Source organism: Cebus imitator, unplaced genomic scaffold (genome assembly GCF_001604975.1).
Source record: "Cebus imitator isolate Cc_AM_T3 unplaced genomic scaffold, Cebus_imitator-1.0 Scaffold539, whole genome shotgun sequence".
Taxonomy (NCBI): Eukaryota; Metazoa; Chordata; class Mammalia; order Primates; family Cebidae; genus Cebus; species Cebus imitator.
Genome location: NW_016107854.1, coordinates 909,959 through 925,954, shown reverse-complemented (window position 1 = coordinate 925,954; position 15,996 = coordinate 909,959). Strand labels below are relative to the sequence as shown.

At 38.2% G+C, this 15,996-nt stretch overlaps 1 protein-coding gene and 1 pseudogene across 1 annotated transcript in view; one reads left to right on the top strand and one right to left on the bottom strand.

Moving 5' to 3' along the window:
• Nucleotides 1–15,996, bottom strand: part of DNAH6 (dynein axonemal heavy chain 6) — a 303,318-nt gene that overhangs the window by 114,083 nt on the left and 173,239 nt on the right. Inside the window, exons 46-49 of the mRNA XM_037733599.1 lie at nucleotides 13,396–13,627; nucleotides 8,543–8,695; nucleotides 6,220–6,360; nucleotides 4,270–4,512 (exon numbers count right to left, since the gene is read on the bottom strand). Of these exons, the coding sequence (XP_037589527.1) occupies nucleotides 4,270–4,512; nucleotides 6,220–6,360; nucleotides 8,543–8,695; nucleotides 13,396–13,627 (769 nt within the window). The remainder of the gene's footprint in view (nucleotides 1–4,269; nucleotides 4,513–6,219; nucleotides 6,361–8,542; nucleotides 8,696–13,395; nucleotides 13,628–15,996) is intronic.
• On the top strand, nucleotides 10,478–10,905 carry LOC108293520 (annotated as a pseudogene).

Genomic DNA, 15,996 nt, shown 5'->3' with positions numbered 1-15,996 from the left:
TGGTACCACCTCCTCTTTGTATGTCTGGTAGAATTCGGCTGTGAAGCCATCTGGACCTGGGCTTTTTTTGGTTGGTAGACTATTAATTGCTGCCTCAACTTCAGCCCTTCTTATTGGTCTATTTGTTAATTTTCTGCCTCATTGAGCTTTCTAATATTGACAGTGGAGTGGTAAAGTCTCCCACTATTATTGTGTGGGAGTCTAAGTGTCTTTGTAGGTTGTTAAGAACTTGCTTTATGTATCTGGGTGCTTCTGTATTAGGTGCATATATATTTTGGATTGTTAGGTCTTCTTGTTGTATTGATCCTTTTACCATTAAAGAATGCCCTTTTTGGTGGTGTGCGCCTGTAGTCCCAGCTACTCAGGAGGCTGAGGCAGGAGAATTGCTTGAACACAGGAGGCGGAGGTTGCGGTTAGCCGAGATTGCGCCATTGCACTCCAGCCTGGGTAACAAGAGCGAAACTCCATCTCAAAAAAAAAATAAAAAGAAAAAAAGAAAAAAAGAATGCCCTTTTGTCTCTTTTGATCTTTGTTGGTTTAAAGTCTATTTTATCAGAGACTAGGATTGCAACTCCTGCTTTTTTTTGCTCTCCATTTGCCTGGTAAGTCTTCCTCCATCCCTTTATTTTGAGCCTATGCGTATCCTTGCACATGAGATGGGTTTCCTGGATACGGCACACTGATGGGTTTTGACTTTTTATCCAATTTGCCAGTCTGTGTCTTTTGATCGGGGCATTTAGCCCATTTACATTTAAGGTTAATATTGTTATGTGTGAATTTGATCCTGCTATTTTGGTCCTAGCTGGCTGGTTTGCCCATTAGTTGATGCAGTTTCTTCATTGTGTCAATGCTCTTTACTATTTGGTACATTTTTGGGGTGGCTGGTACTGGTTGTTCCTTTCTATGTTTAGTGCTTCTTTCAGGAGCTCTTGTAAGGCAGGCCCGGTGGTGATGAAATCTCTGAGCAATTGCTTGTTTGTAAAGGATTTTATTTCTCCTTCACATATGAAGCTTAGTTTGGCTGGATATGAAATTCTAGGTTGAAAGTTCTTTTTTTAAAGGATGTTGAATATTGGCCCCTACTCTCTTCTGGCCTGTAGGTTTCTGCTGAGAGATATGCTGTAAGTCTAATGGGCTTCCCTTTGTGGGTAACCTGACCTTTCTCTCTGCCTACACTTAGCATTTTTCCCTTCATTTAAACTCTGGTGAATCTGATGATTATGTGCGTTGAGGTTCCTCTTTTGAAGAATATCTCTGTGGTGTTCTCTGTATTTCCTGGACTTGAATATTGGCCTGGCTTGCCGGGTTGTGGAAGTTCTCCTGATAAAATCCTGAAGAGTGTTTTCCAGCTTGGATTCATTCTCTCCATCACATTCAGATACACCTATCAAACGTAGATTACGTCTTTTCACATAATCCCATATTTCTTGGAGGATTTGTTCATTTCTTTTCACTCTTTTTTCTCTATACTTGCCTTCTTGCTTTATTTTGTTGAGTTGATCTTCAATCTCTGATATCCTTTCTTTTGCTTGGTCAATTTGGCTATTGAAACTTGTGTATGCTTTGTGAAGTTCCTGTGTTGTGTTTTCCAGCTCCATCAATTCATTTATATTCTTCTCTAAGCTGTTTATTCTCATTAGCATTTTGTCAAACCTTTTTTCAGGGTTCTTAGTTTCTTTGCATTGGGTTAAAACACGTTTTTTTTTTGTTTGTTTTTTGTTTTTTTTTGGCTCAGAGAAGTCTGTTATTACCCACTTTCTGAAGCCTGTTTCTGTCAATACATCAGACTAATTCTGTATCCAGCCTTGTTCCTTTGCTGGTGAGGAGTTGTTATCCCTTGGAGGAGGAGAGACATTCTGGTTTTGGGTGTTTTCATCCTTTTTGTGCTGGTTTCTTTCTATCTTTGTAATTTATCTACCTGTGGTCTTTGTAGTTGGTGACTTTCGGTTGGGGTCTCTGAGTGGAGGTCCTTTTTGTTGATGATGAAATTATTTCTTTCTTTCTGTTTTTTAGTTTTCCTTCTAACAGTCCGGCCCCTCTGTTGGAGGTCCATTCTAGACCTTGCTTGTTTGGGGATCACCTGCAGTGGTTGCAGAATAGTAAGGGTTGCTGCCAGTTTCTTCTTGTGCTATCTTTGTCCCAGAAGGACACCCGCCAGATGTCAGCCTGAGATCTCCTTTATGAGGTGTCTCTTTGGATATACGGGGGTCGGGGAATTGCTTGAGGAGACAGTCTGTCCCATATAGGAGCTCATGTGCTGGGCGGTGAGCTCCATTGTTCCATTCAGAATTGCTGGAAGGTACATTTAAGTCTGCTGCAGTAGAACTCAACTGCCTTTTTTTCTCAGGTTCTCTGTTCTGGGAAGGTGGAGCTTTATTTATAAGTTCCTGATGTGCTGCTGCCTTTTTTCAGAGATGCCCTGCACAGTGAGGAGATAGCCTAGTCACAGTCTGCCAGCAGAGGCATTGCTGAGCTCCCATGGGCTCTGCCCAGCTGCTGTGTGTACTTCCCTGTGGTTTTATAGTTCTAACTATAGAGGTATAGTTAGAACTGCCTCGGTAATGGCAGTCTACCTCAGTAATGGTAGACTGCCTCAGTAATGGTGGACTGCCTTGGTTATGGTGGATGCCCTTCCCTCCACAGAGCTGGACCACCTCAGGTCCAGCTGTGCTTGCTGTGAAACTTTCAATCCAGAGCATTTCAGATTGCTAGTCTTTGACTCGCTGTGCCACATCACCTGGCTCCCTGATTCAGCCCCCTTTTTTTCAGTTGAATGGGTGACTGTTTCCAAAGAATTCCAGGTGCTAGTTGAAAAGATTGCCCAGAGTTGTGTGAGTTTTTTTGTGGAGACCTGCTGTGCCAGCTGCAACAGCCATGCTGGAGACCTGTGGTGCTTTTCTGCCTGGGAATCTCCTGATCTGTGGGCAGTAAAAAATTGTTTGGAGATGCAGTGATCACTCACCCTCTGCATTCTCCCTGGGAACTGCACTCCAGAGCTGTTCCTATTCGGTCATCTTGGATCCAACCCCCAAAGAACTGTTTTTTGAAGGGGAGTCAGAAAGCTTGGCTCAAATGGGCAGATTTAGAAAATATCAGTTAAGTTATTTCATGAAGCAAGCATTTTATCAGGTAAATATCCTCTGAAAAAATTTAAATATCTACATTGTGCTTCCCTTTTTAGTGTGTTTAAAATGTAGTAAATTGTAGGTCATGTTAATATCCTGATGATGATGATGATGATGGCAGTTTCTATTTTCTGAACATTTTATATGTGTCAGGTCATAGTTCCAGGAATTCACTAACAGTCTCTTAAATTCCACAACAATCCAAGAGGTAGATATAGATTTTTTTTTTAGCTTTATTTTCTACTAAGGCTTAGAGAAGTTACTAATGTGCTCAAAGTTGCACACCTAGAGACAGAACATAGGCTGTATATAGTCTGGCTGATAACCCAGCCCTTGCTCTTAGTCAGAACCACTGACACATGTTCTTTAACACATGTTCTTTAACACTAGCTTTGTTGCTTAACAAAAATGTTTACCTCTGTATTAAACACCACAGAGATGACTAGCTCACCACATAACTTTGATGGTCTTGTGATGCCCATATCATTCTACTGAGTCAAGGATACTTGCATAAATGAAAGAAGGAAAATATAATTATTGAGAAAGGAGAAGGCCCTAACACCAAGAGCAGGAAACATTTTTGGGTCATATTTTAGGTTGTCAGGGACACATGTCAGGATGGAGAGGGCTTTATATGGTTTGGATCCCCACCCAAATCTCATGTTGAAATGTAATCCCCAATGCTGGAGGTGGGGCCTGGTGGGAGGTAATTGGATCATGGGGGCAATTTCTCATGGTTTAATGCCATCCCCCACTTGGTGCTGTCATTGTGATGGTGAGTTCTTGTGAGATCAGGTTGTTTAAAAGTTTGTGGCACCACCCCCCTCTCTCTCTTGTTCCTGCTCTTGCCACATAAGATGTGCCTGTTTCCTCTTTGCCTTCTGCCATGATTGAAAGTTTCCTGAGGCCTCCTCCAAAGCTGAGCAGATGCCAGCATTATGCTTCCTGTACAGCCTGCAGAACCATGAGTTAATTACATCTCTTTTCTTATGAATTACTCAATCTCAGATATTTCTTTATAAGCAGTGTGATAATGGGCTAACACAGGGCTCTGACAGGTAAGACAGTGCAAAGAGTTTCCACGCATTCTCAGAAGTTTTGAGTTCAAGCAAAACAACATACTCATGGACAATATTGAACTTACTGAAATGATCTGCCTCTTTTTTTCAGACAGCATAGACAGGTAAAGATTGATAAGCTCCAGGTAGGAGGTGGGTGTTGTGTAGTACCGCCTGCGCAGTTCATTGTAATAGCGCTCTGCCATGCTGGAGACACTCAAGTGAACGTTCACGCACATCAAGGAAAGCTTTTCTTTCCGTTCTTCACTTCCAGCATCGACTTGTGAGAAAAATGTCTTTGACACAGAAAGAAGTGCTTCTCTGGGCCACTGTAAATAAAGAAAAAAATCTAGAAAATCCGTTGTGTCATTTCGATAACATACAGTTTAATACTAAGAAAAACATATTTCTAGGGCTGCTTGTGGTGGCTCACACCTGTAATCTGAGCACTTTGGGAGGCTGAGGCGGGTGGATCATGAGGTCAAGAGATCGAGACCATCCTGGCCAACATGGTGAAACACCATCTCTACTAAAAATACAAACATTAGCTGGGTGTGGTGGCACGCACCTGTAGTCCTAGCTACTCAGGAGGCTGAGACAGGAGAATTGCTTGAATCCGGGAGGCAGAGGTTGCAGTAAGCCAAGATTGAGCCACTGCACTCCAGCCTGGCACCTGGAGACAGAGCAAGACTGTCTCAAAAAAAAAAGAAAAAGAAAAAGAAAAACATATTTCTCATGAACTCCTCCTTGCCCAGTCCCCTCTTCACCTAGCTAACGCATACGCATGTCTACGGTGCTTAACGAACTGAATGGCTCTGTCCATTTGAGGGGTGCCTGGGTCTGTATTTGCTGATCAGTATGTCTCCACAGTACCATGCACACAGAAGTTGTTCAATACATATTTGTTGACTGAATGAATTAATGATTGGGTGTCTCTAGAATTCCCTAAATAAATCACATATGCTACAGGGACTTTATGTCCTCATTCTGTTTGTTACATAGTTGGGACCTCATGTCCAGCATTATAATTATGGTCCTGCACACCTCAACTCCTTTACTCCTCTCTTGCTTCTTTGAACTCACCTGAACATGGGTCAAATGCAAGTCTTTTACTCTATGCCTACAACTGTGCAGCTGAGCATGGCTGGAGAAAAACACACAACCTTGCTGATTAGTATCACTTTAAATTTAAGATAATTAGCTCTTAGTGCAGCCCAGAAATGCTTCTACATTTCCTAATACATCAGTTTTGTGCTCTCCTCAGAATTTCACACCTGATTCTACTTCTTCAGACTGCTGACAGTCTTTCTTCTTCACTCTCAGCTGATGACCTTGCTACTCGTATTACTAAAAAATAACAGCAATGCAAACAGAACTTCAATGAGCTCTTACCTCCATATCTTCCCACCTGCCTGCCTCTGTGCTCATATATTCTGCTTACCCACTTGTTACTCAGGAGTAGGCTGTGGATGGTCCCTGACCAGGTCAGCACCATCACTGATGACTTGATCTCATCCCTTCTTGCTTACTCAAGGATACTGGTCCCACAGTGCTTAACTTGGTATGCTGCATCATCAATATATTTATCTTTTCTGGGTCATTTACGTCAGCATACGTGCATGCTACTTGTGTTTCACATTTAAAAATACTTCCCTCTTAACCTCACATATCCCCTAGCTCTTACCCCATCTCTCTGCTTTCTTTTGGGGCAAAACTCGAACGTGTTGCCTATAATCATAACTCAGATTTCTCTTCCCTCTTCTCTCTTGAACCCTTTCCCCCACCATCCATTGAAATAAACCTTGTCAACAGATAATTGCCACATTGCTAACTTCAGTGGTCTTCTCTTCCTTTACAAATTTTGTTTTGTCTTTGTTCTATGATTGCCGTGGTCATTCCCTATGTGAATAAATTCCTAGTAGGCTTTAAAGCTAATACAAATACAAGTACCCATGAGTTACTCTTGGACAATGTGTTACCCCTTTAAAGTCATGCAAGTCCAACTTCTCAGAGAGATATCCTGGGATGTCACCAACCTGCACAAACCAGTCAATGGTGCAGCAGTTCACAAGAGATGGAAACATCCTGCATCGGGACCGAAAGGCCTCCCCAACCGGGCTCATGCAGAGAACAATGTGCAGCTTCTGACGCACTCTGCTGATAAAGTATTGAAACACCTGACAAAAAGAAAGAGATTTTTTTCAGTTTAAAACAACGATTAAACAACAATGAAAATTAGTATTGGCTAATGCAGCTGAGGCTCCCAACATCAAATATAAAATGTCAGCATAGTAGATATGTACATTTTCTTGTTCAATATTCACTCCAACCTCTTTCTCTCACACAGTCTGGAAAGATTAAAAATGACATTTTGCAAACTCCATTGCAGCTAAGGTTCTGGATGTGATTTAGTTCCCCTTTATCCGTGTACTTGAGGAGACCCTTTGAATAAAGGGCCATTCATACAAGGTTTTGCTGTGGGACAGAGGACAACTGGGAGAGGGGCAGGGTGCACAGCATCAGGTTTTACAGGTGCAGAGCCCGGCAGAAGTTGCATGGTATGGAAGCTTTTTTTCTTTTTCAACTTTTATTTTAGATTCTGGAGGTACACATGCAGGTTTGTTGCAAAGGTATATTGTGTGATGCTGGGGTTTGGAGTATGGCTGATCTCGTCACCCGGGAAGTGAGCACAGTACCCAATAGGTAGTTTTTCAACCCTTTCATCCCTCCCTCCCTCCTTGCTCTTGTATTCTGTGGCATCTATTGTTCCCATCTTTATGTCCATGTGTACTCAGTGTTTAGCTATAAGTGAGAACAGGTGGTGTTTGGTTTTCTGTTTCTGCATTATTTGCTTATGATAATGACCTTCAGCTGCATCCATGTTGCAGTAAAGAATATGATTTCATTCTTTGTAATGGCTGTGCAGTATTCCATGGTATACATGCATGACATTTTCTTTATCTAATCCACCATTGATGGGCACCTGAGTTGGTTTCATGTCTTTGCTATTGTGAATAGTGCTGCAATGAATATACAGGTGCATGTGTCTTTTTGGTAGAATAATCTATTTTCCTTTGGGTATATACCAGTAATGGGATTGCTGTATCAAAGCATAGTTCAATTCTTGGTTCTTTTAGAAAAATCCTGGAGCTATTATCTCTGGAAGTGGCTCCTGATTTCAGCTGCTTCCTGATGTGACAGAGGACACATACCTATGGAGCTGGCAGCTGACGCAGAGGCACACTGACTGGTTTAGTGGCTCCCTGCTTTAGTAGGAATGATTGTGGTAGAGGCAGCCATCTCCTTGATCATTGACTTATACAGTGTACATTTTATATTCATTCCAAGGAGTTAAGTCTGGGATTTCTTTCTTTGGCTCTTCCAGTGATTCGATATCCCTTTAGTAAATCCCTTCCTGGGCCAGGTACAGTGGCTCACTCCTGTAATCTCATCTCAGCACTTTGGGAGGTCAAGGCAGGTGGATCACCTGAGGTCAGGAGATCGAGATCATCCTGGCCCAACATGGTGAAACTCCGTTTCTATTAAAAATACAAAAATTAGCTGGACGTGGTAGTATGCTCCTGTAGTCCCAGCTACTTGGGAGGCTGAGGTAGGAGAATTGCTCGGACCCAGAAGGCGGAAGTTGCACTGGGCTGAGATTGTGCCACTGCACTCCAGCCTGGTGACAGAGTGAGACTCCATCCCAAACAAACAAACAAAAAATCCCTTCGTGCTTACATTAGCAGAAGTGGGCTTGTGTCTGTACCTATAATCTCTGACCTAGCAGTAGAGAAAATTCTCACAAAGGGAAATAGTACAGATATGAGAAAGAACAGCCAGAAATTTAAAGAAGTTATAGAAACAAGGAAAAAAGCTAGGGTGAACAAGTAACGGTGCATGGGATTATTATCGTGTTGGAGAAATGGAAATAAAGAGCAGCTGCAATGTTCCCGAGAGAGTGAGAGAAAACGCATTTCTGCTTTGCCGTGTCATAATGTTGCTGCTAGGCAAGGGCATCAATACTAGGCTCATGCCTTCAGCCCTCTACAGGCAGGACGTTGCAGTGTGTGAAATCAACTGGTGCTTAAAGAGAAGTAAGGGAGGCTAGCCAGTTTGGACAAGACTATGACCTCTGTGGGGCAGTGGGATTTCTGTTTTCTGCTTCTGACAGAACTTTCTGTAAGTCTGGTGAACCAATGCTTTAAATATCGAAAATAAAATACATAGAATACAAAGGAAACCAATTATATTGAAAAAAATTCTATTCATGGACCCCTTAAGGGGATGTATGAATGGTTAAGTAAAAGGTGAAGGAAACTTTTTGTGACAAAGCCACATAATGACTCTGGCATGTCCTACCTCGTCTCTGTTCCCCTCGGAAATTCCTACTTCTTTTGCTTTTGGTCTAGTGGCCGCTAAAACCTGCTCCAGTTCATCCTTTTCAAATAAATTAGGCACTTCACCTGAGTTCAGGATGTTATTTATATCCTCTAGGAACTCCTCCACTACAATCTGTAGAAGAAAATGGTGATCATTACAACTTGCCCAATCATTTTCCATTTATTTTTTAAAGCAAATATTTGTTCTAAAATTCAAATGAATCAATTTCATCTTTAAGAGAAGATAATCTTAAAAATTACATGGAACCCTGAAGTTCTAACACAGCGAGTACACTGATTTTTCATTTTTTCTTTATGTTTTGTTTCTTAGCAGGCATTCATATTTTACCTGGGTCAAGTCATATGTGCAAGTATTTTATATTCTGCCCCTTTCAGTTATCATTTTATCATTAATACTAACCCATAGTTCTGTACAGTACTCATCATATTGATCACAAATATAGAAGCACAATGCACCATTGAGCTGATGCACCATACATTTACATGGACAGAGATCGTTTACAGTCTTGTTTACATTATGAGAACAATTTTTGGCATATAGTTTTTCTCCTCAGTTGGATAAATGCATAAATGCATAAATATTTTCTGGATTTTGAAGATTTTACTATTTCTCATTCAATTCAACTGTGACTTCATTAATATTTAACATTTATTTTTGTTAATTTGCGAAGTGTAATAAATGCTTCTTTTGGAGAATTTATTTTGGATGTTTTTGATTATTAGCAAGGGAAAATATTATCCCATATTTATTATTGTCCATTAAAAAATCTGCCTAAACTCTGCAAACATCTGCATCTTGGAGTTTTCTTTCAAATTTGCATGAGTAATTTACATGTTTTGAAATAGACTTTTTGTCTCTCAACATTGATGCAAATTTTTAAAAGTAATCTCTCATTTACCTTTTTTTCAGTGAACTTTTTAGTTATATAGAAGTTTGAGTATTATATATTTTTCTATGACAAGATAAGTTTGTTTATTTTCTTCATTTGACACTTTTTGTTTTTCTTAATGAACTTGGTATAATTGTGTCTGTCAATTTCCCCTAGGAACAAACAGTAATTTTCTTTGTTTTAATTCATATTTGCTTTTATCTTGTTTCATTTTCTTATTTCTCTTGTGACATTTTTCCCTCCTAAAGTTTTAAGAAAATTAATTTGTGTAGTTTCTAATTTTTGATTCAAATCTATAAATGTAAATTTGAGAACTGTTTGGTTGCATTCTACAGATTTTTATTTATCTTGTTTATTTTTCCTAATCTCTAAGAGATTTTGATTTTCTTGATCTTTATATGAATGTTTTAAAGTCCTAAGACACATCATTAATTTCTCCTTTGATTAAAGCATGGGTAAAGAATGTTATGAGTACAGCTTATACTTTTAACAATTTAATAAAAATTTCTTTAAAAATCTAATACATGATTAATTTCTGTAAACATTCAGTAATATTAGAAAATATTTGCTTTCTCTGTAAAATATGAACTATAGTATATAGCTATTAATTGTAGCTTAGAAATTATATTATGCAAAATATCTAATCATACTTATTTCTACTTTGTTATAGCCAATTAAACTCTATTTTTAATATCTTGTTTCTCTCAATTTCTTCTCACATTTATAATAGTTTTGTGTATACATATAAGTCCATGTATAGAATACGCATTTTTATTTTTATGGTTACGCTTAGTATTTGTTACTCTAGAACATTTGAGGTTGATCAGGACTTCCAACAGAATATAATAGCTTTTTGTCTGAAGAGAACTAACACAATATAGTTTGATCTTTGGGGCTTTGGAGACTTTTTACATAATTTGTTTGATTTTTAAGGGCAATGTTAAAAAGACTATCAGAGGTTTCCGTTGTTGGCCTCTTGCTGCAGGAGCCGTATACTGAAGACCATGTCTGGGAGCTTCTACTTTGTAATTGTTGGACACTGTGATAATCCAGTTTTTGAAATGGAGGTTTTGCCAGCTGGGAAGGCAGAATCCTGACCATTGTCATCTGAACCAGTTCAGAGCTCATGCTGCTCTCGACCTTGCAGATGAGAACATTTGGCTATTGAACAACACATTCTTGAAAACTGTGGACAAGTTCAACGAGTGGTTTGTGTCAGCACATGTCACCGCAGGGCATATGAGATTTATTATGCTTCATGACATAAGACAAGAAGATAGAATAAAGAACTTTTTTACTGATGTTTATGATTTATATATAAAGTTTTCAATGAATCCATTTCATGAACCCAATTCTCCTATTCGATCAAGTGCAATTGACAGAAAAGTTCAGTTTCTTGGGCAGAAGCACCTTTTAAGCTGAATGCAGAAAATTCTGAAACAATGTCACCACAATGGTGCATACTCGGGAATGTGTACATTGTAAGTTACTTTAATTAAATCACCTGGAAAACTTTTGTGTAGTCTCAGCTTATCTAAACCTAATGAAATTCCTTCTATATTTAAAAATAGTACATTCTGTTTCATGTCGCATATCAATTGGTATTTCCTTGTGAACAGTGTTATTTATAAAGAGCTTGTTATCAAAAATAAGTATTTTTATTTAAAAATTGGGAATAAGATTTTGACTTGCCCAATTTAGATAGGTTGATCTTTTGCTTTTTTGAGAGGGAGCTTCGCTCTGTTGCCCAGGCTGGAGTGCAATGGTACTTGGCTCTCTGCAACCTTGGCCTCCTGACTCCAAGTGATTCTCCTGCCTCAGTCTCCCAAAGTGCTGGGATTACCGGCGTGAGCCACCGTGTCCAGCTCAGATAGGTTGATCTTAATGTAACAATCTCAAAACAAATGTCATAGTCAAGATTTGGTAAATAGATTTAAAACTAAATATTTAAAACTAAATATTCTGCAGTTGGGAATGAAATGAGATAGGACATAATAAATGTTAATTTATTTATACATTTAGAGATGTTATAAAAATGTATAGGCAGTATACACAGCACTACTCAGGAAGCCAAAGAAACACTTGTGCAGTGCTGAGTGTCACATGTCTGCTTCTGCCAGAGGCTAGGAATAGTGATCCTGCTATAATGTGACAACCTGGATCCATGTTTGTGAAATAAAAGGCTGGGAGCAGTTGCAGGCCACAGTGAAATTTGTTGTTTCTGTCACTTAATATTCTTGTATTTCCTTTCCCTCAGAGAAACTGTTGATACCAGTACTTGTAAAAAGTTGTAAGGCATTATTTAGGATAGTAGCCAAAGCAAAGCTTGGATTACATTAACATTTGTACTCAGCCTTTTAGGTGATACACCAGAGGGGGCTGGGAATGGTCTCTTTGTTCCTATGATAAGTAGATCTTACTGTAAAATAGTAAATGTCAATTGAAAAGCAAGTAATACAATCTGTGCTAATTGGGAGCATTTGAACAATTTTGTTCCATTCTGAATAACTTTTGAGCAAATAATTCTAAGCTTTGTCTTGTATACTTGTGAAATTGCTACCATCATATTTACCGTATTTATTTGATTTCTTAAAGATGTTTGTTCCAGAAAAAAAAAAACTATCAGAAATATCTTAATTTTAGGAAAATTAGAAATTACAGATAAGCAAAATTAAGAAAATAGAAATCACTCACAATCCCATGATTCAAATGTTTTCTCTTTGTACATAGGACATACATGTCTAGATATACATTAAAATGTGTATGTTGCTATAATTTTAAAGTTTTTACATAGTGCTCTAGTATATGGTTATATCAGATTTTATGTATATGACTTTCTTTCACTGGACATTAATACTCTTTCAGATTATTATTTAAAAAAATTACAATAGATATTCTTAAACATGTAATTTTGTATGTAGCTTTTATTATAACGTAAAAGAAATGTGAAGGCTTTACTTACATATTGCCAATTACCTTCCAGAACGATTTTGCTAGTTTATAATCACCCAGTGAAGTATAAACAAGTCTATTATTCCTATACCTTTTCCAACTCTGTATATTATTATTTTTAACCTTTATTAATTTGTAAGGCCAAGCCATTGGCATTTTTATTTATCACAATTTCCTTCATCAGTGGTGAGGTTGAAAATTTCTTCAGGTGTTTAAAGTCCTTTGTTTTTTGGAACTGTGTATTTATATTCTATCACATTTTTTTCTATTTCTTCTACAGATGTGGGTTTTTCCTTTTTCATTTGTAATAGGTATTTTTATACTAAGATATAAACTCATTGCATGCTACAGATATTAAAAATATTTTTCCCATTTTGTGTTTGTATTTAATTCTGCTTACAATATTTTTAAAACATGTATGCATCAAATCTATCACTTTTTAATTCCTTGGCCAACTTCTAGATGGGTTTATTTTCTCTAAAGACAAAATACTCAAGAGTATCCAACGTAGAAAGTCTTCCACTATAGAATTAATTCAAGTTGGCTGTTGTAGTTATAGATGTAATCCTACTTCAATTTAAAGGTAATTTAACCAAAAATAGAGCCCTTATTTTTTACTTTCTGTGGGTAAATCATGTTTCTGTAATTGAATTTTTAGTAAATTATTTTCTTATATGCACTTTTATACAGTTTATTACCTTCTGTTATCTTTGGCTTTTCCCTCAAAGAAAAGTTAAAAACTTACCTGCTCGACCTTTGATCAAATGCAATTGCTAAGAATTTAAAGAGGGAAACAATATTTGGTAAAATAAATAAAAATGTATTATAAAAGTCTTTTACAAGCTGCAGGAAATCTGTTATCAAAGGGAACAATCCCTTGAACTTCATCCTACACAGCGTTCAAAGCACATGCCCGACTGTAACACCCATACATTTCCTGTTCTTACCCATGGGCTATCTAAACACATACCTGGGTGTCAGTGAAAAGGAAAACCATATTCTTGTCTTCTACACCAGCCATTTTGTACAACTTCCTCAGGTCTTCATGAAAACTGTCATAATTATATCCCCGGCTGAGTTCAATCTGCAAACATTTGTAGCCACATATATGAGCTGCGAGTCTCGTGAGAGACTGCTTTCCTGTGCCTCCTACTCCCACAAGCAGGGCATTGCCTCTTTCTTGACGTATCATCCGAGCAATCCTGCAAACATCAGAGCAGAGAAAGGTTTATTTCAAGTTCACAGACTTGGCTTCTGCTCAGAGAGCCTGCCCCAGCATGGAAGGCTGGTGGCCAGTGGAGGCTCCTCCCTGGACAGGATGCTGCAAGGGAAGAGCAGCCTGCATCTCAGGCCAAGGTTTGGTGAATAGCACTGCTGGGCTTTTCTCTTCTTCATTCTTTCCCCCATTCCTAACAGGCTGTTAGGTCTCGGCTCTAGTTGTACAAATTTAGAATACAGTAAAATCTCTTTTCCTTGAAGTCTGAAGAACTTTGTTGGAGACCTTAGCCGATCTAGGCCACAACTTATATTGTCAATCGGCAAGCCTGGGTTTCCATTTATAAGAATGAGCAAGCAGAAAAATCACTGAACCTAGAAAAAGACACCATAGTGCAGAAGGAGAGATCAACAGAACACTTTGAGATGGATTTACTACAGGATACCAACAAAAGTTTAGAAAGTTTCATGTTAATTCCTGTTAAGATACATGTTAACAGGAATTTTCAAAAGAACTGTGATCATGATACTGGAGTGAGCCTCAGAAAGGAGGAAAAAATCCTCCAAATTTAGGAAAAGTTGGATAGAGATGGAAGATCCACTAAACCGAAAACCTGAGTGGAAGGTGATGAGTCTCACAACCACAATACCACGGAGAGTTGAACAGAAAAAGTAGAGGCCAAACTCCAGGAATGGACCCAGAACTCAGAAAAAAGATTGCAATCTTAAAATAATGAGAGATAAAATGGAAGATAAGGAGGGCAAATCTGAAACAAATGGGATCCCAGAGGCCACATCATAGAAATTACAGGAATGAGAAGAGGGAATAGAACTGAGGCAATGGTGACTGGCATAATAGAATAAGCTACTGGAGCTGAACCCACAGACCCAAAGATTAAGAAAGGAAAAGAGGAGAGGCAAAACAGTAAATATTTCCTAGGAGATCTATAAGTAATTTACATACAGAGATTTTAGAGCTGAAATCTATGTTTTAGACATAACTGAAAAGCTTATGATTATCTAATGCAGAAATAATAGATTATCCCCAAAGGACCAAATATTTTAAGCTGGCTTCAGACATCTATTCTACAAGATGACATTATATAAGACAATGGTTGGAGGTAGAAAAATACCATGTTATGGCTCAGAGAATAAATAATCTGCAAACCCCCCTTAAAAGATTCCTTGAAGATATACAGAAGTATGAATAAAATGTAAAAACCTGGGAAGTGGGAAGGGATATAATATAAAGGTGACCAGTATGGATGAGAATCAGTTCTATATGTTGTTGTTAAGATGACAGAAAAGGAAGAGACAATGTCAACAAATTTGTCTTAAGGAGATACAAATTGTAAACATAATCAAAAAGTTATCATCACCATTATCTAAAATTTTAGACTGGGCTAGCAGAAACTAGAAATCATGAGAGAAATGTAAAAGCAGGTTTAGTCATTTTTCCTCTTTCTCCTTCTTCTTCTGGGAAGTTTCTCTCTCTCTCTCTCTCTCTCTCTTTCATCTATCTATCTAGATTACTTATATTGCTGAAAACTGAAGAAAACAATGTTCAAATATTTTAAAATTGTAGTGACTATTATTTTTTGACTATGAAAATATCACAGGTCACTGTAACTCATGAGAAAAAACTGTTGCTAACTCTTCCCCACACATAAAACTCCATCATGGGGGACTGGATGCTGTCCAGTTCTCTATGAGAACAGTGCATAATATTTAGTGGGTGCTCCATCAATTTTACATTCAAGTATCCAACTTCTAGAGACTGCAACAGTTATGAAGGAGAGAACACTGATTAGTCATTATACATGATGGTGGGAGATAAGAGCTATGTAGTGTAAGAACAGAACAAGGAGTCTACAAGGACTTATTTAACAAGACTTCCTCCAGTATAAAGCACAGACTCCCAGTTATTATTTAGGATCTTCTGAAATAAGAATCAAGCTTTCAAATTTGTTTCCTCCACTTTTAAACCCTCTCCTGCTCCTCAGACAGGTCCACTTTTTCTATACCTTAAATGCCTTGGTAAGATGGCTTTGTCTAAAAGAGGGGTCAGCAAACTATGGCCTGTGGGCCAAATCATGCCTCTTCACCGTGTAGTTTTTTAAGGGCCCATGAGCTAAGAATAGTTTTTAGATTTCCTTTTAATGGTTGAAAAAAATCTTTAAAAAGTAATATTTCATATGTGAAAATCCTTTGAAACTCAAATATCAGTGTCTATAAATAAAGTTCTGTTGAAACATAGCCAAGCTCATTCATTCACTTACTGTCTGTGGCTGCTTATGCATTATGACAGCAAGATTGAGTAGTTACAGTGTGATCTGCAGAGCCTGAAATATTTTCT